The sequence below is a fragment of the Trachurus trachurus genome (assembly GCF_905171665.1).
Source record: "Trachurus trachurus genome assembly, chromosome: 16".
Classification (NCBI taxonomy): domain Eukaryota; kingdom Metazoa; phylum Chordata; class Actinopteri; order Carangiformes; family Carangidae; genus Trachurus; species Trachurus trachurus.
Window position 1 is genome coordinate 14,507,488 of NC_139902.1, and position 23,413 is coordinate 14,530,900.

At 44.3% G+C, this 23,413-nt stretch overlaps 1 protein-coding gene across 3 annotated transcripts in view; it reads left to right on the forward strand.

Moving 5' to 3' along the window:
• Positions 1-23,413, forward strand: part of cicb (capicua transcriptional repressor b) — a 38,315-nt gene that overhangs the window by 11,012 nt on the left and 3,890 nt on the right. For 2 of the 3 annotated variants that reach the window (XM_083990564.1, XM_083990565.1), the window contains exons 3-19: positions 11,959-12,108; positions 12,264-12,438; positions 13,036-13,147; positions 13,250-13,432; positions 13,560-13,692; positions 13,793-13,965; positions 14,142-14,280; positions 14,917-15,014; positions 15,115-16,153; positions 16,278-16,417; positions 16,583-16,743; positions 19,412-19,602; positions 20,863-21,321; positions 21,437-21,837; positions 21,942-22,099; positions 22,201-22,361; positions 23,011-23,145. In XM_083990564.1, coding sequence (XP_083846690.1) covers positions 11,959-12,108; positions 12,264-12,438; positions 13,036-13,147; positions 13,250-13,432; positions 13,560-13,692; positions 13,793-13,965; positions 14,142-14,280; positions 14,917-15,014; positions 15,115-16,153; positions 16,278-16,417; positions 16,583-16,743; positions 19,412-19,602; positions 20,863-21,321; positions 21,437-21,837; positions 21,942-22,099; positions 22,201-22,361; positions 23,011-23,145 — 4,008 coding nt within the window. The remainder of the gene's footprint in view (positions 1-11,958; positions 12,109-12,263; positions 12,439-13,035; positions 13,148-13,249; positions 13,433-13,559; positions 13,693-13,792; positions 13,966-14,141; positions 14,281-14,916; positions 15,015-15,114; positions 16,154-16,277; positions 16,418-16,582; positions 16,744-19,411; positions 19,603-20,862; positions 21,322-21,436; positions 21,838-21,941; positions 22,100-22,200; positions 22,362-23,010; positions 23,146-23,413) is intronic. The other variant, XM_083990566.1, reaches the window with a different exon arrangement.

The window sequence follows — 23,413 nt, forward strand, 5'->3', positions numbered from 1 at the left end:
TAAATTTTACTGTCATCAGAATCATCTCATAACTTTTTAAAAAAGGATATTTTCCTTGGTAGCTGTGTGACTTACACTGAGACGCACAGTCAACTCAGAATGGAGAGAGGAAACTCTCTTCACCGGCATTGAGCTAGTGGGCTGACCAGACGTCTGCAGGACGATGGTGATGATTATTTTCCTCCAGCACAGTGAATCCACAGAGAAACGCAGTGATTGTGCAGCAACGTCTTGAGGAACATATCACAGGAGAGACAAAAAAGAATCATGCAGTTAATTCATCTGAATATAGTCGAAGTCGAACTGCGAGTGACATAAGTTTTAGAATAATGAGAAGACTAGAAATCGAGCCTTACAAGTTTCTCTTTTTATTCCACACACACACACACACATGCACACATGCGCGCGCACACACACACACACACACACACACACACACACACACACACACACACACACACACACACACACACACACACACACAGATCGAGAAATCCTCTTAAATAAAATAGTAAATAGAAAGGACCTCGCTTAGTGATTTGTTTCTCTCTCTCTTTATATTTTTTTCTTATCATTAGATACCAGACAATCATTAATATACTGTATTGAATTTCCTTCATCAAATAAATCTAATTACAAGATAAACAATCAAAAAAAAGTATTAAACTGCTGTGTAATGTTTTTTAATAATTTTCTGTAATAACCTGTGTGAGAACAAATAACACCCACAGTGTGATAGAGGGTTAGAGTCACATGAACATGCCACAACCTGTGTGTGTTGATTCCCAGTCAAAGAAGCACCTGTTAGCCAACATGCTGTCGTCCCATATGGCTTCCTCTAATCGTCTGTCCACCACCCTCATGTCTGCTTGTAAACTAAATGCTAAAGCTGGTCATGTGACCCAAGTAAGCCCTGGAACAGGCTCCTGTGATTGACCAGGTCAGGACGAGTCTTGTTGGAATCACTGCTGGGGACGAAACAATGACTGAATTCACTAGTTAGCACACATTAAAGTTGGAATAATCCATGCTGTCCACCTCGACATCCCAGAGCAAAAGGAGCTTGTTTTTTTGTCTTTTTTTTGATGATCTTCACAAGATGACTATTTTATGTTGTGTATTATATAATATTTAAAGATTAACTCTATCATTATAAAGGCAACATTGCAAAAGTAATAATTAATTTGTTGTCAGTTTGAATTTTAGATGTAAAGGAAAAAGAGACACATTAGCTGGCTGAAAAATTATTTCAATGCAATGGAGAGTGTGTAAGGGAGGGAGAGAGAGAGATTGTGTAAAGGAGAAAATGTATGCATGGGCATGCATGCGCTGGTGTTTTTGTGTTTTCTATAGGAATTAGACCGTATGTTATACAGGATTAGTTTTGTCGATATTGGAGAGTCCCTCTTATATACAAAGTCATTATAGACAGAAACGTCATGGCTGAGTGGTCACAGTCATACACTAACTACATACACAAGACACGTGGATTAATAATAGAAAGGAATGTGGAAGTTCGTTGAGAAAAACAAAAGCATTTTGAAGAAAAAGAAAATAAACTGAGGCATGAAGAGGAAGAAGTGTTACTAACAGCTTTGAATCAGTTCTACGCAAGAAATTAAGACAAAAGCTAAAGTGTGTATGGAACGTGTGGGCTAGATTTACAATATGTAGGCCAGTTATGGACTGTTTCCATTAACTTGTTTTTGATTTTGTGTTCGAAAGAGAGACAGAGAGAAAGAGAGAGAGAGAGAGAAATGGGGATTAGATCAGAAAGAGAATGAGGAATGAGGAATGGCACAGAGAGGATGGCAGTGTGGAGGAAAAAAATACAGAATGTGGGGAAAAAGGAGAATTCAAAAGCAAGTTTTGCGTAAATCTTTAATTCATTTATTTACTGAAAAACTGACCAGCATGCCTATAATAAGTGTGCGTGTGTGTGAGTGCATGTGTGTGTGACTTCCTGACCCTAGCGATTGTTATCTCCTTACTCATACAAACTATTTCCGCTGACTCTTGCTGTGCATATGTTGTTCCAGTGTTTGTTTGTTTGTTAGTGACTCATGTAAAGATATAGTGGAACACGTTGTGGGTTGCGTTTTTGCCAGTACGGCTGAAGTGGTTTGATTTGAAGCGTGTGTCTTGTGTGTGCGTGTGTGTGTGTGTGTGTGTGTGTAAGAATATGTTGTAAGTTTCAGTGTATCGTGTGGGTGTGTGAAGTATTCGTTTCTCAAGGTCCTGTGTGGGAACACGCTGTACTATAGTGTGTGTCAGTGCGTGTGTGTGTGTGTGTGACAGAGAGAGCATTATTCATCATCAGCTGAAAATAAGAGCCCACTTTTCAGTTGTGTGATATATGGACATATAGTATCAGTTAGTGTAATTCACTTCAGCAGCTCTCAGTGTGTTTGTACTTATCTCTGTGTGGACTTTCATGAGTGTGACAGAGAAGTGGACAGGAAAGGCAGCGCTGTCATTTTGAGTGTACGGTCCCTCCTCAGTCCCCCCCTTTTTTTTTTGCAGCTGAAAGGACGCTGAATGAATGAATAGCATCTCTTTGTGTGAGAGCATGCACTCTAGCCTGTGTGTGTGTGTGTGTGCATTTATTTCGAAGACCTTTGAGTGAGGAGCATATGTGGGTGTTTTCTGTAGTTAGAAAGGGTGTGTGAGCTTTTGCATATGGTCGTAGAGGAGTGTGAATTATGAGGGAAAGTAGGAAACACTGTGTGCGTGTGTGTGTGTGCGTGCGCGCGCGTGCAATCACACGTATGTGATGTTTGTGATTTGCAAGTTTGTGTAGGTGTTGGTGTTTTCTTGTCAGCTTGTGAGAAATGAACAAACCCTAATCTGCCAATTATTCTTTATTCTTAAGGTGTGTTGTGTTTTTCAAATGACCTTAAAAACAGATAGTGCCAGAACATATTAGTATAAAAAAATATTGGCAATAGTTTTAAAAACATAAATAAAATGGTACTCTACTCTGCATTTTGCAGAAATAATGCTGATACTCCTTGATCTTGAATTACAACTGTGTGCAACTTCGTGATAATTAATAGGGATGAATATTATTGTCAATGCACAAACAGTATCAGTATACATTTGATCATGTTTATTCCAAAACGATGACACATTTGATGTCAGTCAGATTTCTGTTCATGTGAGGGTGGAAACACAAAAATCCTCACCGAATCCCGGACCATTGAGATTCTCCTACGTGGGTAACCAGCTCATCACTGATGATACATTGCACCTATTCAAGGGGTAGAAAAACTGTAGGTTATGTCAGGCTTTAAAATGAAATTATGATTTAACAGTCTACAGCCTAACAATGAGCTGAAGATTAAATGTGAAAAGTAAATGTTTGGTATGTTCCTGTGGTCAGGTTGGAACTTTTATATTCTTGTTAAAAACAGGACAATTATAGGTTTATGTTTCAAATCCTTAACTAATATCGATCTGACACCTCGCAGATCATATGGTTAAGTGTAGATTTAATATGAAGGAAGACATAAGGCTGTGTGAGAGGTTAAACTGAATTTCATACAATTCATAGATAACACATGTGTTTTTATTAATTCACTTAGAAATCTGACGACAGACCCTTGGCTTAGTCAGGCCCCTCAAATGACAGTAACACACTTTACAGGCAACGCTGCATATCTTCTCTGTGAGCATGTGTTTTCCTACCTAAAAACATAACCAGTAAGTACATTTAATGTCTTTAATCTTCCCTGTAACTTCCTTTGAAAGTGTTGAAGGCAGAAAACTGTTGGCGACAAGGTGAAGGATGAGACCGATTTTTATGGTGTCACGTGTGCGTTGCATGCAGTGTGTGTATGAGACGGAGTAACCAAGCGTCAATCATTGAGTACCGGATATGATGTGTGAGCGCCAAACGTCTGTTGCCATGGCAACAAAGCAAACATCACACTGATGTAGCCTGTGTATAACACAATATTCACAAATAGAAATTGCAGCATGTGTGTATATGTCCGTATGTGTGTGTGTGTGTGTGTGTGTGTGGAGGGGAGGGGGGAGTGTGTGTGTGTGTGTGTGTGTGTGTGTGTGTGTGTGTGTGTGTGTGTGTGGAGGGGGGAGTGGGGGGGGCACATGTATTCTTGTGTGACTTTCCACTGAGAGAGGAGGAACTTCACCGCGCTCACATGTGTTTACACACCAACACACCGTTGGCAGCTGCCTCTTATTCCGTCCTGGGTGTTTTAGTCAACATTCCCCGAAAACAGAAACGATCCTGGATAATCAGAGGGTTTCCTCTAAATTATTTAAACAGTGACTAAAGTGTTCCAGGTCACATATCTATTACACGCTCATATTTGCAGCCATTTCCAGACTTGTACTGTTTTTTTTCTCATTTTGAAAAACAACTGCTGTTATTGTAAGCATTTATTTAGAGCATGTTTTCTTTTTTTTACTGATAGTAAATTGATAGAGCAAAAACTTTTATCACTCTAGCTCAGTCCCTGTCCAGTCCACGAGGAAAGTGTGTATTGTTTCCTTTTTATAGAGTGGGCCAAGATGACTTTGATTTTGTATAGGTCTTAAATAGATGTTGTGTATTTGTTTGAAACACAGCCTTTTTCCGTGTGACCACGTATTTAAACTGCTCAGCATTTTACATACTGTGCTGAATGATTATGTTTGAGAGCAAATTATTATTTGCATGAGTGTTTCTTGAACAGAGCATCTCTTTTTTTTTTATTCTTTTAGCATCTTGAATGAATATGCTCTCTTTTTCACCTTCAATCAACACTCAAAGTTTTTTTATGTTAACTATATCTTGTATGTCAGTGTTCCACTGTAACAAATGAATTGTAGCCAGATTGCAGTTTAGCCTTTCTATGTTATTAAGTTTTCTAAATTCTTTCTCTCTCTCTCTGTCTGTGCCGCTCACCCACACAAACATGCACACGCAGTTTGTGCAACACTGAGTAAACATGTCACACTCTCTTAAGTACACGTGAATACACTTTTCCGCAACCTTTATTTTGCACTTGGATACGTCTTTTTCTCTGCTTTCCCATCGTCCTCCATCTCATTTTTGATTTTTCTGTCTAACACATTATGACACATTTGTTTTAACCCTTTGCTCCATCGCATTGCAGTGGCTTCGCTTCCCCTCCTCTCTTCATCCTGGTCTACCCGGATACGGATACCCGGGAATAACATCCCCACTCCCTCCCGCCCCTGCTTTACGTAACGCTTAAAGCCCTGCATATCCTCCCTGGCCATGGCAACAACCACATCTGGATCACACAGCCATCTAGACTGGCACCAAAGCACATGTGAAGCCCTCAAGACTTACCACAAAAGGCATATGCAACGATAATCCTATTTCCTATTGGGCAAAGCATACTTTGGGGAGATTCTCAAAATGCACTGGTGCAGTGGGACTCCTTAGTCTGAGGTGGGTCCAAGACTTTCACTGCACGCATGTAAAGTTAGAATCAGATTCGGCCTCTTTGGAGTCAACGTCGCACTCGCTTTCATTGTTCTTTCGAGATCGCAGTCTTCATGTGCTCCTCACATCCCAAAGTTTGGAATGAGTTTGTATTTTTGCTCAGGAATTTCTTTTTTCTGCTTCATCCCACTCTCCTCCTTCACTTTCCTTTCATCTCCAGCTCAGCAGTCACTGCACTGGTTTACTGAAGCTGCCTGTCTGTTAGCCATTTATCTGCAGACTAGTAGTGCCCCCAGATGGACAACCACATACATTACAAGTTCCCTCAGTGGGTGGAAGGATCTGGGTCTCCAAACGCTAGTCTCAAGTTTGTATTTGATGAATTTGACTCAATTGTAGGTATTCACTGTTATGAAGAGAGAGTAAATGAATCTGCATACGAAGCCACACAGTGTGAAGAGTGTTTTATGTTTCGGCAATGACTGATATATCCAATTCCCAATAATCGGTGCGTCATCCCTCTTAGTACTCGATGATGGAGCTGTCCTTTCGCAACATTGAACAAAATAAGTAAGATAAGTCGTACCAGTTTAATTAGACTTTAAGTGAAACTGTAACAAAGCCACAGGCCGATCTGGTGTCTTAAAAATCTCCTTTCTGGAGCACGCAAAGAGTTCCCTCTGTGTCAACATGCCAAGTAAAAACGGTGTAAAAATGATTGGTTAGGCTTATTTTTGATCCAATAGATGATGATGGTCAGTGGCAGACCGGTGACCACGGGCGACACGGGGACCTGTGCCCAACATAGCTGTTGCCATGGTAACTGCAAAGGACTGGTGGATCGAGTTATAATTGGACGGAGCAAATGGTGGGTTGTGGGAGGGAGAGACACAGAGCACAGGGGTAGAAGATGAATTAAGGGATGAGAGAGATGGGATGGGAGAGTGAGCAAAGGCGGTGCTCCGCCTGCATAGTGCCAGTGTAGGTAGCAGGAGGAGGAGGAGGAAAAGTTTCTTCGGCAAGGTCACGTGGCATTTGACAGATTTAATTGGGGGGGTAGAGACATGCATACATACGCACATTAAAGGCATGATGTCTGTAAGAGGAGACAGCCAATGAAAGCTGCTGAACACCTACACAGATACTGCACCGGCAGCAAGGAGAGATAGTTAAGCTTAGCTGAGGGGGAATTTCTCTTTTACTGTTTTTTTTAGCACTCTCTCTTTTACTCTTGCCAGTTCTCACCAGTTATCTCTGTTATATATGACTAAGCGCTAAAACTCTGTGGTTTCCCTTTGTCTACCTCTGTGAAACTTTACATGCATTGCACTGACAGATGTCCTTATCCCACATCCTTTAGTACTCAAATAGCTGTAGTGTGATGTTTAGTGATGTTTAGTATTGTTTCCGGAGAGACAAAAATACATTTAGACGAATGGGTTTGCAATATTGTGTTTTGAATCAGTCAAGTATTTTGGTACATGCGACGAGGACTGAGGGGAAAGCTCATTACTCTGCTCTGAATAATTGGTCAGATGTGGTTCATTACTAAGGGCTTGTAATGTTTACCCAGGGTTGTAACCACTGAGCAGCCACAGTAATCCCTCATCTCCACCCCTGCCCTCTTTCACCCTGTTTTCCTTTCAGCCAAGCTGTCCAACTCCCTCCCCTTAACACACTGTGTTTGCTGGATTGACTTGTTGAGAGCTCAGTGCAGTTGATAAGCCTTAATCTCTTACTCTTTCTGCTTGTCTCTTCTCCTAATGCCTATTAGTTTAACCCTTTCTAGAAACCCCATCCCTAGGCTTAGAAGAGGAGTGGACAGTCACCCCCATATTCTTTACATGACACAAGATGCTTTACTGGTGGTGCCAGCAGACTAAGAAGAGAGAGGCACATGAGAAATGACATGTTGAGGCGGAGCACAGGGACATCACACAGATGCTTCTTTTGTTTAAGCTGTCTGGATATCACTTTTTATCCTACTTTGTATTGTGTAGATAGGTGCACTGATCTAAATCTAGATTGTAACCCAGGGCTGAATGAGTTAACTTTTTTTACTACTGAGGACAGCGGCTGCCAGTTGCTCTCACAACCTTATTGGTCAGTTCCCAAGCTCCCGATGAGCCGACTGGCTTGTAGTGGTAATTAAGTCTCTCTCCCAGTGTTGTGTTTGTCCTATATGGACACATTCATGACTTCTTGACTCGTGCATGTATGAGGAGGAACCGTGTCATGTGTGCAAGTCCTTTGTGACTCAGCTGTGTTAAACTTACACAACATGGGTATCTTAAAATGTTGTCCCTTTGTCTGCCCCCCCATCTCTGGCCCCCCACACCCTTCCTCCCTTTAAGAGAAGTTCTGTTTTCACAAGTTGTTTTCTCTCCACCCACCCACCCACCCACCTACCCTCCTCCATCCCTCCCTCCCTGCTTGCCTGCCTCTCCTGCCGAAATGACTCTCAGTCTATTTTTACCCTCTGGTCCTCTCCACTCTTAGCCTGTTCCACCCATTTTCCCTCTCTTTCTAACCACCCCTACTCTCCTGTTTTCAATTCTTTTCTTCTTCTCTGTCTCTCTCTCTCTCCCTCCGCTCTATGCCAGTGTTGCATCAGAACATTTAAAATTCTGTCTGGAGGAGGCACATTTGCATGATGGAGAGATGGAAAAATGTTTGGGGATTTGAAAGGGCTTTTTTATGGTGGAAAATTACATCACTTGCCACCCCACTGTTAGCTGTGGTACTAAAAGAAAAACATAACATTTCCCAAGAAACAATTTATTATCCCTCCCAGAAGTGAATATTGCTGATTTATTATGCAGTCAGCATTTGGTGTTTGCATGAACCAACTTAGTAAAAAAAACACCCCAATAGCAGGCAGCATGAGTGAATGATGAATTACAGGTCTGATGAGTATAGATATGCATTGTCATCTTGACCTCAGAGCCCTTATCAACATCCTTCCCCCATGCAGATGGCACACAAGAGAGTCCAAAGGCAGCGTGGCAAACTGGCTCGCTAGCGCCCCCCCTGCATCGACTGGTCTTCATGGGTATTAAAGTTTGAGCCGAGCATTTGTAAGAGGGAGGGATCTCATTTAACTTCTGTTAGGTCATTGGTTGGCCTATATTTGAGTGTCGGCTTTTCATTCGTTCATTCACGTATCATTCAAGGTTTACTACGAATCCTGCACCAATGACATAACACTGGGGTGGGCTTGTTGAAAGAAACATCAAAATACCAACTTCTGAGGCGGAACTTGAACGCCACCCCGTGTTTACCTGCGTGTCTAGTAAAGTTACGAGCCGTCTCTTATTTATTAGTATTATGTGTCTGTGAAAAGTTGTGTTTCCGAGGTGAGAAGAAAAGCTGTTCTTGAGGCCGGGTGAAATTTGCATATGACTGGCATTCCAGCGCACACGCTGACCAATCAGGGCCCGCGGCGGGCAGATGACGAGTGGCTGCCTCGGCCAATGGGCGGGCGGAATCCGCTGAGGGAGGCGGGACAAGGCTGGGCGAGGTTGACAGGACGAGAAGGGGAGGGCGACGAGTACGGGGGATGGGGGGGGCCGCAGCCTAGTTTACAACAAGAGGAAGAGGGAGGGAAAGAGAAAGAAAGGGCCAAGGCTTGCGAGAGAGAGAGAGAACGAGGCAAAAATAAGGGAGTAAACTCGCACTGGGAGCCGTGGAGATGCGATACGAGGACTTTTCTAGGGCGAAACAACACTCGTAACTCCAGGTATCCTACACTTGCTGGACGGTGTGAGCGCCGATGTCGTCCGCACGAAGTGGCTAGCTAACCTGCTGCAGGCAGACGGACGGACCTCACCACGGCTTTAACCTAACCTACTGTATCGCTTCTTCTTAAAGCCCCCCCTCGCCACCACTCGTCGGCTCCGGGAAACCTGGGGCATCTTCATCCAGCGTCTCTGCTGCTGCTGCCCCGAGAGCTTGTCCGAGGAGGAGGAGGAGAAATATCACAGAGATTCATCTCCCCCTTTCTCCTCGCCGAGTGCAGTCAGGACTACTCACCGTGCTCGCTTTCATCGCTGTGTTGTAGTCTCATCATCACCTTAGCTAGCTAACGTGAGGTTTAAGAGCAGATTGTCCAGGTGGGGAAGGAGGCAGAGAGGTGTTACAGAGATGAAGCTGAGCCACTAGCAGGTAGCAGGAGGGACGACAGTGTTTGTTTGCTCTGTTGATAATCGAGCTGATGGATAGCGGGCTTGTAAGCACTGGGTGATGGATGAATGCACCAGATTTACAGTCAACGACGTCTGCTTATGCGTAGTAAACAAGCATAAATCCAAGTTGGTCGCTCTCCCTTCAACGGTGATTTTTGTGTCTTGACAGGTGTTGGGTAAATCGTCAGGTCAGGACAGGTGCATGGTGCATTTCTCGGGGTCAAGTAATGGGAAAAACAAGTTAGTATTTGGGTGTAATGCACTTGTCATACAGCCCTCGCCGGATTCTTATTTTGGCAGCCATGTACATGTGAATACGCCTTTGTAGTTGAGACATGAGAACAATTGCGTTTCTTTTGCCTCTGTCTGTGCGGCTGGTGCACGACCAGGGGCGTTCCCGAGAGGTTGGTCCAATTTGGAGCGGTGCACTTGAGGCTCCGGCTGTTGCAAGACACAGCTAAATCAGAGTCTGTGGGCTCGTTATATAAATCATAACGCGTTGAAGTAGTTGGCGTTTGAGCAAGCAGTGCATACTTGGGACAAAAAGCTGTTTTTTGTTGTTGTTTTTTTTGACGCTGCTGCTCTTCCTCCAAGTTAAGACGTATCACCTCATCTCCTATCGCCCCTGTTTGCTTGTTGCAGTGCAGTTTAGGCTGATCGATAGCCCTCGAAACACAGCAGCTCTTCAGCTGTTCGGCTCGGAGGCTTTATGTGCTTCTTAATACCTGCCCAGCCCACCTGTCTGCAGCCACGCTTTAACCGCAGACCGAGGTTTGACATGGCCCAGGGAGACTGCGTAGTTTCCGGGCGCATGTAGTAATCCAGGCCGCGGATGGGCGCGAGGCCTTGTTAACCCCTTCATGGCCGAGCTGCTGTAGTAATGTAAACAAACAGGGAGAGAGGGCATCGGGGGTAATTAGACCAAAGGGAGGAGGAACCTTTCCTACGATCATAATCATCTTTTCAGTGGGTCGTCTATACACTGTTGCATTCTTACAAATTTAACTTAAGCTTTGTGTGTTGTTGTAATCGTTTATAGTACATTTTGTCCACCGATGTTTCATTTTTCCGTCTAAGTTATTAGATTGCGGCATTTTTGCGAAACGGGGAGATGGACTCTACTTGACACACATTTCTTTTTCTTTTTTTACTCGCATTTGGACTGAAAAAGAAAATAAGGATACCTCTCTATGCCACATCTATCTTCAAAGCCTCATGATGCAGTAATAATTGTGAATGTTGACTGCAACCTGTAGGGATGAAACGGACACAGACACCATTGAGCACTTGTCGACACCTGTGAGCTTCCAGACAATTTCAGCTCGAGATTTTGGTTTGAAAATGATTCCTCACCTGGATTTGTGAGTGTTGTAGAGGAGATATTTTAAAGGGACTTATCATCATCATCATTATCATCATTATTATTATTATTATTATTATTACTTGTCTTTGGAGAAACAACAAGGATTTTATTCAACCATGTACTCATCAGAGAATCCCCAGTATCTCCGCCAAGGATTAAGCATGTTTGGTTAGTCCATGTCACTTTCCTTACTTTCAATGAAAATACTGTGTCATTTTACTACTGTGCCATTTTGTACACATACAGGTCCAAGAGTCTGGGATTACTTGACTCCACTGTATTTCACCATTTCTTTAAGTAGGATAATGCATCCTTTAAGTGTTGAATTAACTCGAGAGAGATGCATTCTTTATCAAGAGTTGTTTTTTTGATAATGGAAAGAAAGATAATATCACTTGAACAGTCCCTTATTCAATTATGACCATTCAGTGTACCAGCTTCTGTTCTCTATCCAGTCTGCTGTTGAGCACAGAGAGTGCTTCGGTACATCTGCTGTTGTTAGAGTGATTTAACCAGTTAAGTGGTTAGAGGTGTGCTACAATGGCAGTACTGGGATTCTTGATCGTTCTCAAACTAGTACTGATATTGTTCTGTTCTGCCAGAATTTATTGCCTTCACCTCGTGCCACAGATGTAAACCAGCCCCTGGTCAGATGACCAGAATAAATGAGCCTGTAGTGCTCTGCATTGTCCTGTAACCTAAGCTCTGGGCTCTGGCCTTTGTCTGATTTTAGTATACTTAATTTGTAGCCTCATTAGTTAAAATGATTATCCATGTTCAAATAGCAAACTAATTATTAAAAAAAAGAAAGAAAAATGATCAGAGTAGGAATGTATCTCTGTTGGTTGTGTTGCACTGAGAGCTCTGATTCCCCAAATAAGGAAATAGGCCTGATTCTCTTGAGTGTGATATCTGAGCAGGGGAACATGTTATGAAGTTATGGATATCAGATGGTGTTGGCTGTTAATAAGTAGTATTGTTTTTCTTTGCAGTGTGGACCAACGTAGAGCCCCGGTCAGTTCCAGTCTTCCCCTGGCATTCGTTGGTCCCTTTCCTGGCTCCAACCCAATCAGATGCTGCTTCTCAGCCAGGAGAGGGCCAGCACCCAGTCAACCACCCCCAAGCAGCCAGCCTGAAGACAGGTACTGAATACCTTATGGCTGACGTAATGACTGTAGAACATGCGCTATCACCAGTTTGATGTAACTTTCCTTTGATGTTTTAATGGTGTTTTGAATATCACATATTGTTTACTCTTCCCTCAGCAAATACGCATCTCTTTGTTGTTTTTCCTCAGAGTGTCAGGGGGTGGCAGCGCTGTCACAGGAGCCTGCAGAGGCACCTCCCACTGTAGAGAGAGGTCCCCCATCCCGGCCTCCCCCATCCACTGATGAGCCGCCTCCAGAGAAGGAAAAGGGCGATGCGGAGAGGGAGAGGCCCGACAGTGAGACGGAGAGTGATGTGGATGACCCGTCAGTGCAGCTTTCTTTCTTCTGTTTTGATAGTGACTTTGAGGTTGCACACACACACACAAAGGAGCACGCTGCCTATTTACCCTTATGTGTCAGCAGTGTCCATATAGAGCAGCAGTTATGTGTTTGTCCATATTTGTCCAAGTCAGCCTTCACAGTAATTTTCTGTGGTACTGTGTACCCACACATACAGTAAGAGAGTGTGATATTTTCTGTATCCTCGTGCTAATTTGGGCAGAAGAGCTCGGTGCCAGAACAAAGCAGATGGGAACAAAAGCATTCCATCTCTGAGCTCTATCACTATATGAAAGGCAGTGGCCAGGCTGTCAGCCATTGAAATGGATGAGCTATCTGCTGAATCTGCTAATGTATCTCATGAGAGATGAACTACTTGTGCTCTGTCTCTACATCTAAGAGACCTACAGTTCCATGGTACATGATACTTGATATAAAGTGGACAATTATTGAATGTTAAAACATCTCAAAGAGAAAGAGAAACTAGTGCTAATGTGTAGGTTTGCATGTCCACATTGTTGTCCAGGAAGATTTCCTCTAAAGATAATAAAAAGAGGGCTGCTCTTCTTTGTCTCCTTCCAGCTTCCTCCCAGGAGTGGTACCAGAGCAGCCCCTCTCTATATCACCAGTAAAGCGACGCACTCAGTCCCTCAGTGCGCTGCCCAAAGATGGAGACAAGAGCAGTCCTGGAAAGGTAGTTGCATCGTTGCCCACACACAACATCAAAATTCTCACTGTTCTTTTTCATGAAATATTAAATCTAATATCTGTCTGTTTTTCTTGCTCACTTGCCCAGAGGGAAAAAGACCACATCCGGCGACCGATGAATGCCTTCATGATTTTCAGTAAGCGCCACAGAGCATTGGTGCACCAGCGGCATCCAAACCAGGACAACAGGACGGTCAGCAAGATTCTTGGGGAGTGGTGGTATGCTCTGGGACCCAAGGAGAAACAAAAGTACCACGATCTGGCCTTCCAGGTACACACAGATGCATTTGCAGACTAAAAGCCTCACAAAACTGCTTCGATGCCAACCTACAGATCATGTGTTATACTTCTGTCACCTTTTCACTTTTTCCACTCCTTGTCCCCTCTCCTTGTCCCAGGTAAAAGAGGCTCACTTTAAGGCGCACCCAGACTGGAAATGGTGCAACAAAGACAGGAAGAAGTCCAGCTCTGAAGGTCGTGGGGTCCCAGGGGGCAAAGACATCAGAGAGAGAAGCATGTCTGAGTCCACAGGTTGGTTTCACAACAGACATGTACATCGATAACAGCAAAATCCGTCATTTATAGCATTTTTATTGATTGCTATAACACTCCTCTGTTTGCCCCCTGACAGAGCCCCACTCTGTGGAGCTGAAGGGGGCTGGTCCAGGTCTGGTGTCTGAGAGGAGTACAGGAGAGGGTCATGTGGGCCAGCTTACCCGTCCTAGAGCCTTCTCTCAAAGTGCCATGCACAGCCTGGAGCGGAGTGACAGGGGCAACACACAGGCCCTGGCAGAGCTGGCACAGGTGAGACATTACAACAGCTCATGTGTTAATGTTGGCAGTAGGATATTGGGCATTTGTCGGCGATAACACTTCTCACGTTTGAGATAAAAACACACACAACACAGACAAATTTAGTTCAAAGAAATTCCTGTTGTAAAAGCATCAGTGCTCTGTGGTGAAACACCTCCTGATTTCAGATGTGTGGCGATGGGGGCAGTCAGTTTTCAAGCCATGCCCCGCCCCTGTCACAGACCCAGCGGGGGGTCAGTGAGGACATGACCAGTGATGAGGAGCGCATGGTCATCTGTGAGGAGGAGGGAGATGATGATGTCATCGGTGAGAAATCAAGCTTACTCTTCTCATTAAGCAATACGCTCAATTAGAGAGATGTGTCAGTACACTTCACTGTGTCACTGACCGACCTGATGCATTTCCTTACTACAGTGCATGTGGAAATCCCATTCAGTGTTACAGTATGGTTCTTGGGTCACAAGTAATATTTGATGTCAGATGTGTTGCTGCCCATGTGTCCCTTTTCATAACAGTGGCCAGTAATAACAATCAGCCCAGTGTGGGGAAAAAAACATTCACATCAGCCTACGACTTGTAATTCTGAACTAGGGAACATCTGGGAAATGGACATTTACATATTTTTTTTCCCCCACTTAGTGAGAGGAACAACAGACATGAACAAACAGTGAGCATGCCGGCTGGAAATGCTTCACCGTTGGCATTTACATTAAGATAAAAGCCATTATTGCCACAACAATTAATTTATCATCATCATTCATATCTGGCCGCTCTTGGAAATGAACAAATATGTAACAAAACAAAAGTAGTTTATTACTTGTTGTGACTACTAGGTTAGTACACTGGAATGACACCCTAACTTTATGAGCCTTTCTTCCTTGTCTCATTCTGTCATCATTGCCTGAATGCAGCGTTAGTAGAGTATATTTTTATTTTCCACAGAGGACCCCTATCCTAGCAGTTCCATAGACCTCAAGTGTAAGGAGCGGGTGACTGACAGCGACAGCGATAACGGCTCTGGAGACGAAAATGATCGAAAGGTGACAGATTTGTTTTCTGTTATTTACCTTTCCAGTTGAACACATACAGGTTAATTTATCATTTAGAATGAAAAAAAATCATCTGTTTTATTTTTTTCAGAGAGTTTTTGCTCCAGTCATCTGCTCTACCGCGTCGTCATCTTCCTCACACCACACCCCTCATGGCAGAAGTGTCTCACTGTCCTCTTACCCCACCAGCAAGCGTTACGATGAGGGGAGATCAGGAGGGGGAGGGTTTTTAGATCACAGGAGGAAGGAAAGAGGAGATGGAGAGGCTAAGGACACATTTGGAGGAGACGGAGGTGGTGGAGGAGGAGGAGGAGGAGGAGGAGTGCAAGCCTCCTCTCTCTTGCTCTCCTCTGGCCATTCAGTCATTTCCACTTCTCTAGCCGGGGGGCCTCCATCCTTGTCGGTGGGTTCGCTGGGGGGGAACCCACTCCTGGGCGTTGGCGCGGTCAGGGTGGCCTCTACAGTGGTCACCAATGTGATGCGTCCTGTCATCAGCACGCCACTTCCCATCGCCAGCAAACCCAGAGATGGAGGCACTTCATCCAGCCCGCATCCACCGGAGAGGAAGTCCCTGACGCCGCTGCAGCAGACGCAGTTTCTGATTGGCTCGGGACCGGGAGGCGGGGCCACGGCAACAGGCGGTGGGTACTACTCTTCGTCATCACCTAATCCTATAGGTGGAGGTGTGGGCCCGGGGGGTGTGGTGACTAATTATGTATTAGGAGGGGCTCTGTCTGCTCAACCTGCTGTACAGCTCATCACCCCCTCCCCCCAGCCGCAGCCCCCCCAGCATCAGGCCTTTCCTTCCGCCGCCGTTTCAGCGCCACACGGCCAAACCAACGGGCCCCTGCCTCTGCCCCTGCTTCAGCCCCAGTTCCTTCCTGCTTCCTCCCTCGCGCCCCCCGGGGGTAAGGCCATCACACAAGTTCAGTACATCCTGCCCACCCTACCTGCCAACACCAACCCCAAGAGTCCGCCTCAGCCGCTCAGCCAGCCAACCAGTATCTTCAACCTGCCCACAGCTCCACCCGCTCACATGTCCTTGGCCAACGGAAAGCAGCAGGGTGCAGGTTCACTGACGGGGTATTCGTCCAGCCCCACAGTGGGGGTCGTCAGCCCAGGAACTAGAGGTGAGAGCTTTGAATTAGCCGTCATGACGTCGCAGCAAAGCAGAGCCATGGCAAGGCCTCGGATACATAAAGCTAATGTTCTGTGGTGACCCCTCCCTCCCCACCCTTTCTGTTGTTGTTTTAGTGCAAACACAATCTCCCGTGCTCCAGGGTAAAATGCTTGTTCCCATGGCAACAGTACGGACTGCGCAGGCCCCTGCCCAGCAGTTTCCCATCGTGGCTCCACCTCTTCCTGTCCAGAACGGTGCTCAGACGGGAAGCAAGGTCTGTGAGAATTTCACTGGAGACAAACTATAAATATTGTGTACATTTTGTTGGTGAAGCCAAGGAAAAACAAACATGTAGCTTTACCACTTGTATTGCCAAATCATACATTTGTGTTTCTTCCCCACTTTTCCTTAATGGCCTTCTCTTTCCGTGTCTCTATAGATCATTCAGATAGCACCCATGCCTGTGGTTCAGTCCCAGCTGCCTCAGGGCGGAGCAGTGCACCCTGGCAGCCCCTTCCCCGTAACAGTAGGCACAGCTGCTGTGGTGGCTCCAGGTTCAGCCCCCTCCCAAGCTGTGCTACTGCCACCAGCACCCACCAGGTATTAAATGACACGCAAAGCAAACTGCACTGATATAATGAATGTAGATCTGTCTGTTTTTAACCTACAGCACTGCTTTTACATGCTTTTTCTTTTGCACCTGTACTGCTTAATGTAACTATAAGCATATATCTGGTCGATATCACCACCTTGATACTCCATAACAATGAGACTACAGATAAGTTTTCAATCATGAAAATTATTCTAAATTGGCTGCTAGAAGCTTTACTGTAATTGTCTGCTTGGAAAGTCTTTATTTTCATGAGACAAAACCCTCCTACCATCACTGCCACGGAAAGACTAAAAGGAACTTAACATGTTGGTATCACGTCTATAAAAAGTATTTATTCTGTCACGCTGCCGTTCTCAAGAAACTGTGTCTTATGTGATGATCTAAATGAGTGTAAAATATGCGCCTATTTAATGTGTGACTTATGATGCCCTCTGAAGACAGCTGGGTAATACATTTCATATGTTGGCTGAATTATCATTCCTTATGCGCAAGGAAATTAAATCTGTTTAATAGATTATTTTATAAATGAAATACTGTGAATGAACAAATTTAAGAAGAGAAGAGTAAGATCAGATGTTCATGGTGTTCTCTTCACATTTCAGGTGAGAATATTTGTAATGGTGTGTTTATTTATTTTTTCTTCATTGAGGATTTATTTTATCTAGCAGTGCAGGGGAACATAGCGAAATAAAAATCCTCCTTGGCAAATTCCATTGACTAGATTACCAGCACATTTGGCCTAAATTTTCAGCTTCATTCAGTCCAAGGATTCTTCAGGAAATCCAGCAAAATGCTTACCGCAAAAAATACAACAGATTTGTACAGCAGGTACAAGGCTGGGGCAAGCTACAGAGAATCTGCTCTTTGCTTAGGGGAGACTCTGACACCCACCTCCAGGTCTTGTGATTGGTCAAAATGTCATTTAACATGAATGTAGAAACATCACCTGGCTGCCAGCACATTCTACACTAATTACATTGATAACTAATTGAACATATAAAGTAAACGAAATGAGGATGTATGTTTACTCTTCTATGTTAACAGCAATGTCTACTAATTCATTCTTGTTTTGTGCTATGTCATGGCGAGGAGGGAAAAGGGGATTTCAGCGTTTGCTTACTGCTTGGGTACTGCTGCTCTGTTGATAACATTCGTGTTGTAAGCTGACATGTAACGCTTCATGCTGGAGACTGTTTGAAAGCTTAAAAGCCATTTCTTTAACAGCGAGATGAACCCAACACTGTTACAGATCAGATGTCTAAAAAGGGACTATAAACAAATTACAGAATGCCCCAGAAAAGGTTGACTCAGCCCTGATGAACAGGCACCCAATTCACGAACATATGCCAGCCTTACTCATCCCAGCCTGGGCTTCTGTTAATCTTGGTAGTTGCTCATTTATTGTCAGTATTTCTTTTCTCGTATGAATTAAATCTGACTGATGGCTTCCATGAAAAAACATAAATGCTTGGGAGAGATAATGGTTTAGTGGTGCTCTCAACTCATGTGCTAATGTTTGAAAAGGTAAAACCAGGATTAAGCTGGATTGTTGGTTCACTGCTCTGCTTTATGTTGAAGCAAGGTTGTTTTTTCATTTTTGTACTGTTGGGAGCCATTAAATGGGAGAGGGCAAACAATTTAAACTGACTTCACCCTAAAACTAGTAAACATCACTTAAACAGAAGATAATCTCCCAGCAACAATTTTGGACTTAAATAAACTGTGAGTGTGCAAGGAAAGTGTGATAGAAAGCACTCAGAAGTGTTTACATGACAATTTTCACCCACCAGATGTTGAAACAGAATGAAAAGGCTTTTCAGATGGGGCAGTGTATTCTTAAAGTTTTAAACAAAATGGTTGTATTTTCAGTGGGTGTTTTTTATGTGGTTATTGGTGGAATAAAAAGCTCCATTTAGACACAAATAACATCATCAGACCAAGCTTGTGCTGATCAGTGTTGAACAGTTGTTCATTAAAATAAACATCTTTTCCTTGTAGTTTATGAAGTGAAGTAACTCAAGGCACATACTGGTACTTGACTAAAAGTTAAAATGGCATAAATAATACCAAACAGCATGAAGTTGTGTTGCGGTCCGGATTTCTTAAAAGCATAGTGAGCAGTCGGCATGAGAAACAAAAACTCCAGCAGGGGTGCAGCTGTAGCAGTGCAGCTCTATTCTGGATGTGTTAGTCATGCTGCTGGTGGCCCAAGTTGCCTCTGCCTGCCACCCCCACACTACCTCTCAGCTTCTAACACACACACAACCACACACACACACACACACACACACACACACACACACACACACACACACACACACACACACACACACACACACACACACAGCACTAGTCATCCAGTACTGCTCTCTGTGATGTACACTCAACCACTGACCCCCACCCCCCACCCCCCTCTGCAGCACTTCTCTTTTTGTCTTCCTCTTTCTTTCTAATCATGTCTGTTCCCATCATTTTTATTCTGCCTCGTTATTATACTTTAACACCCTCTGTCACTGCTGCTGCACCTTTCTCGACATTTTTCATTACAAAAATGTCATCCACTCCTTCCCGTGTCTCCCTTGGCCTTCGTCATCTTTATTTTTATTCCTCATTTTCATTTTCTCCCCTCTAATCACCTCTCCTGCTCCTGTCCAGGATCACCTATGTCCAGTCCACTCCAGGGGTCCCATCCACTCTGCCTCTGGTCTCCACGGCAACAGGCTCTTCCCCCACCCAGCAAGCTCTGCCAGTGCCTGGATCTGCATATGTTCCCTCACCCCTAGCAACACTCGGGTTTACAGCTATCGCACCACCTGGACAGACACTGGTTCAGCCACTGATTGCAGGTCCGATGGTTTCTCCGCTTCTGTCCCTCATATGCTAATTTTTCGTTTGTTAACTATTGTATTACATTAGCTCAATGATGGAGACTTTAGACAAGTCCGACTCAAGCTAAAATATTTGGCCTCTTGACACATGTTGAAGTTAGTTAGCTAGATATCAATGTAAATACGAGGCTCATTTAAATCACAATGAATATGAACTGAAAACATCTCATCCGGTGCCCACATGAAGCCAAACTCTATGCCAAAGTATCCTGCTTTTATTAAGAATATATAGTATATTCAGTGGTAAATAACACTTGTTAAAGTGAATTGGCTTAGCAATTGGTCCACACAAAATAAACATTTTTATATTATTTATAGCTATTTTAGGGCATTTTTGCCTTTATTTCAATAGCAACAGTAAAGAGAGACAGTGAGATGAAAATCAGGGAGAGAAAGGGGATGATGCGCAGCACAGGGCCACAGCTCAGACTCCAGCATGAGGGTCTTGCCAATTTAACTTCACCTGTCGACGTCAGAATGTTTGTCCCAAGGTTACACAACTATGTTTTGTTTTCCATTATCTTTCAGAAAGGGTTTCACTACCATCTAAGGTTTGTTTTTGTTGCAACTTCCCCATTTTCTTTGGGCTTTGCACTGTGGGAAAATAGTTTCCTTCAACAGAGATCAATAACAGATAAATTACATTTATACATGAGCAACTATTGTATTAAATACTCTGCAAATTCAAACAGTTTCAATACAAACATTTTAGCACCTTTGACCAAATTATGTTCCATGAATTTATAAATGACATCTGCCAGTGTTTATTGTGTGTGGATAACCTCTCAATTACAGCTTTCAAAGTTAAGCAGTGAACATGTATTTTTGCATATTAGCTTTTTGAGAAGCAACTTCACATAAGCAGCTTTAAGGGGAAAAAAAATCTGCCCCTAAAAATTAATTTAATATCTTGAATCAATTCTGACATGAAGAAAAAATCCGAAAAATATGTCATGCACCTGTTAAACACCGAGCATCCAATTCAGCAGAACATTGCTGGAACAACTGGCCTGTAGTTTAACCACTTTAATCACTGAGCCCTGAACAGCAGCATCCACAATCGTCTCCGGACAGAACACGTATACGAACATGTGCTTTGAAAAAGTCTTTGAGATTCACCGGGACAAATCTGGACTGATGGTGGTGTTGTGTTTGTTTATGTTAATTGGCAACAGAGAAGAAATGTGGACGTTTATTCATCTTGTCTCCTTCATCCAGGTCAGCCACCGCTCCTAGCCACAGCTCAGTCTCCGCAGCCCTCCACCTCAGCCCCTGCCTCTGCGGGCCAGATAGTCACCGCCATCTACCCTCCTTCACCTAGCGTCACTATGGCAACAGGGGTGGTCTCCATGACAGCGGTGCCCCCCAGCGTGGTCTATTCCGTCTCCAGCCCCTCCAGCGCTTCCCCTCACATCCTGCCCAAGCACACGGCAATACCCGCCACAATCGCACACCCACATCCGGACAGACAGGCGGACAGGCACCTGCCTCTGGACAGAGCCGCAGAGCGACAAGCAGAGCGGCAGGCGGAGAGGCAGACAGAGCTGCTGACACATTCGGAAAGACAGCTTGAGAGGCAGATGCAGACCTCCAGCAGTAGCAGCTCAGTGGCACCTCCCAGTGGCCCAGCTGTGTCCATAAGGCCCTGCAGTCCTCCGCTTCAAATCCAAACACCTGGTGCGGCTGCATGTTTTTGTTATTCACGACAGTAACACTGTTCTAATTTACAGCTAATTATTCCTTTATTATTTTTTTATTCATTTCATCTCTCTGTCCTTTCTCTGTCCTGCAGGCAGCACGCCAGGTACACCCAAATTAACCCAGCTCCCAGTCAGGACCCCTCAGAAAGTGAAGGCAACGGTGGCAAACATTCCTGTGGGCAGCTACGAAGGGGGAGGAAGAGGAAAAGAGAGAGAACGGGAAAAGGACAGGGAGCGAGAGAGGGAACGAGAGAGGGAGAGGGAGCGGGAGAGGGAGCGAGAGAGGGAACGTGAGCGGGAGAAGGAGAGAGAGCGGGAAAGGGATGCGGCGGCCAACAGTCACTTTTCCTTCGATGCTGAGCCGGCGGGGCAGACGGCGTCTCCATCGACACATCCTGCTGAGGAGCCGCCGTCCTCTGACAGACCCCCGGAGAGCTCCGGTGCAGCCGACTTCTCGGACACGCGGACCAGGGAAAGCACAACAGCCAAAGAGGTGAGAGGGCGATCGCATAGTCAGAAAAACAACCTAGCTTTTGTTAGCACACACACCAGATCTTTGATGTTGTTTAAAATGCTTCAATTTGATTTTCTGCGCAGCCTGGATGGAAGGAGTCGCTCCCCTCCTCTCCGCTCCCTCCTCCATCCGCCACAGAACCTGCTCTGCCTCCCCCACAGACTGACAAAGACGGTCCTGCGCCCAAAAAGGTTAAAGCCCGCCCACCACCTCTAAAGAAGACTTTTGACTCTGTGGACAAGTGAGTTAACACCTTTCTTCTTCATCTTTTATGTAAGGTCAGAGAAATATTTTGGTGGCCAGTGTATATATACTCTGTATTTTGTGTTTGTGCGTGTGTTGGTCTGGCAGGGTGCTCTCGGAGGTGTATTTTGAGGAGCGCTTTGCCGAGCTGCCAGAGTTTCGGCCAGAGGAAGTTTTGCCTTCACCCACCCTGCAGAGTCTGGCCACTTCACCCCGTGCTATTTTGGGCAGCTATCGTCGCAAGAGGAAGAACTCCACAGGTCTCACTCACCTTTATTGTTGTTGATCTGACTAAATGCTTTCAGATTTGTGTCCTTAATTGCACTGGAAAATAATTAACTGCCAAATATCTCAGATCATCAAGTGAAGATTATGAATTGAAGATGTTAAATCAAACTGTTAAATGTCAACATGTGCTCAAAGATATTATGACAAGCATGTTTTTGTGTTTCTGACATCTTTTAAATCGACTTGAGCCAGTAATAAGCAGTTTAATCAGTAATGACAGTAATTGATAGTTGCAGGCCTAGTTGCAGTAACTTGTCATGGATGCATGAACGTTTGGTGAAAAGTAGTTATTCATTGTATTTATCAAAACAAAGTGCTGTGAATATGATTATACTGTTTATTGATTCTAGATGTGACAGATTACAATTATACAACTACAATTATAGTTGTTTTATTGTTAAAAGGAAAATGGGCCACGCCTTCACAGCACTTCACTAGTTTTATTGATCACTCACTGTAGCATTTGGTGCTACAAGCCACATTTACCCGGCGTTCACACACATCCACCATTAACAATGGTGTCTGAATGCGTCATTCACACATTAAATGTATGTTTCCTCTTTTGCACATTATGTTGGAGGTTTTAAAATAAGATTGTCTTTTGTGTGTTCGTGCCTCTAGATTTGGACTCGGCCACTGACGAACAAGTCTCTCCTAAAAGAAAAAGCCGGCGGCGCTCGAGCTGCAGCTCAGAGCCCAACACGCCTAAAAGTGCCGCCAAGTGTGAGGGAGACATCTTCACCTTTGACAGAGCAGGTAACGAACAGAGAAAAGCAAGCGCTACTACTCAGACAGGCTGTTACATTTTGTTCTGGGCAGGATGTATATAATAGCAGCATAGGATGCGGGGTTGTGTTGAAGGAGAGCTCTTGTTGGTGTTTCTTTTTTTAGTGCTGGCACTGTGCTTTCACTGAAATGTTCTCTGCTGTTTTGCCTCTGTGAAACTTTCAAAACTATATTTTTTACTGTTATTCCGTTACTTTAACCCCAGTGAGAATCTACCACACATAATATTTTAAAAATG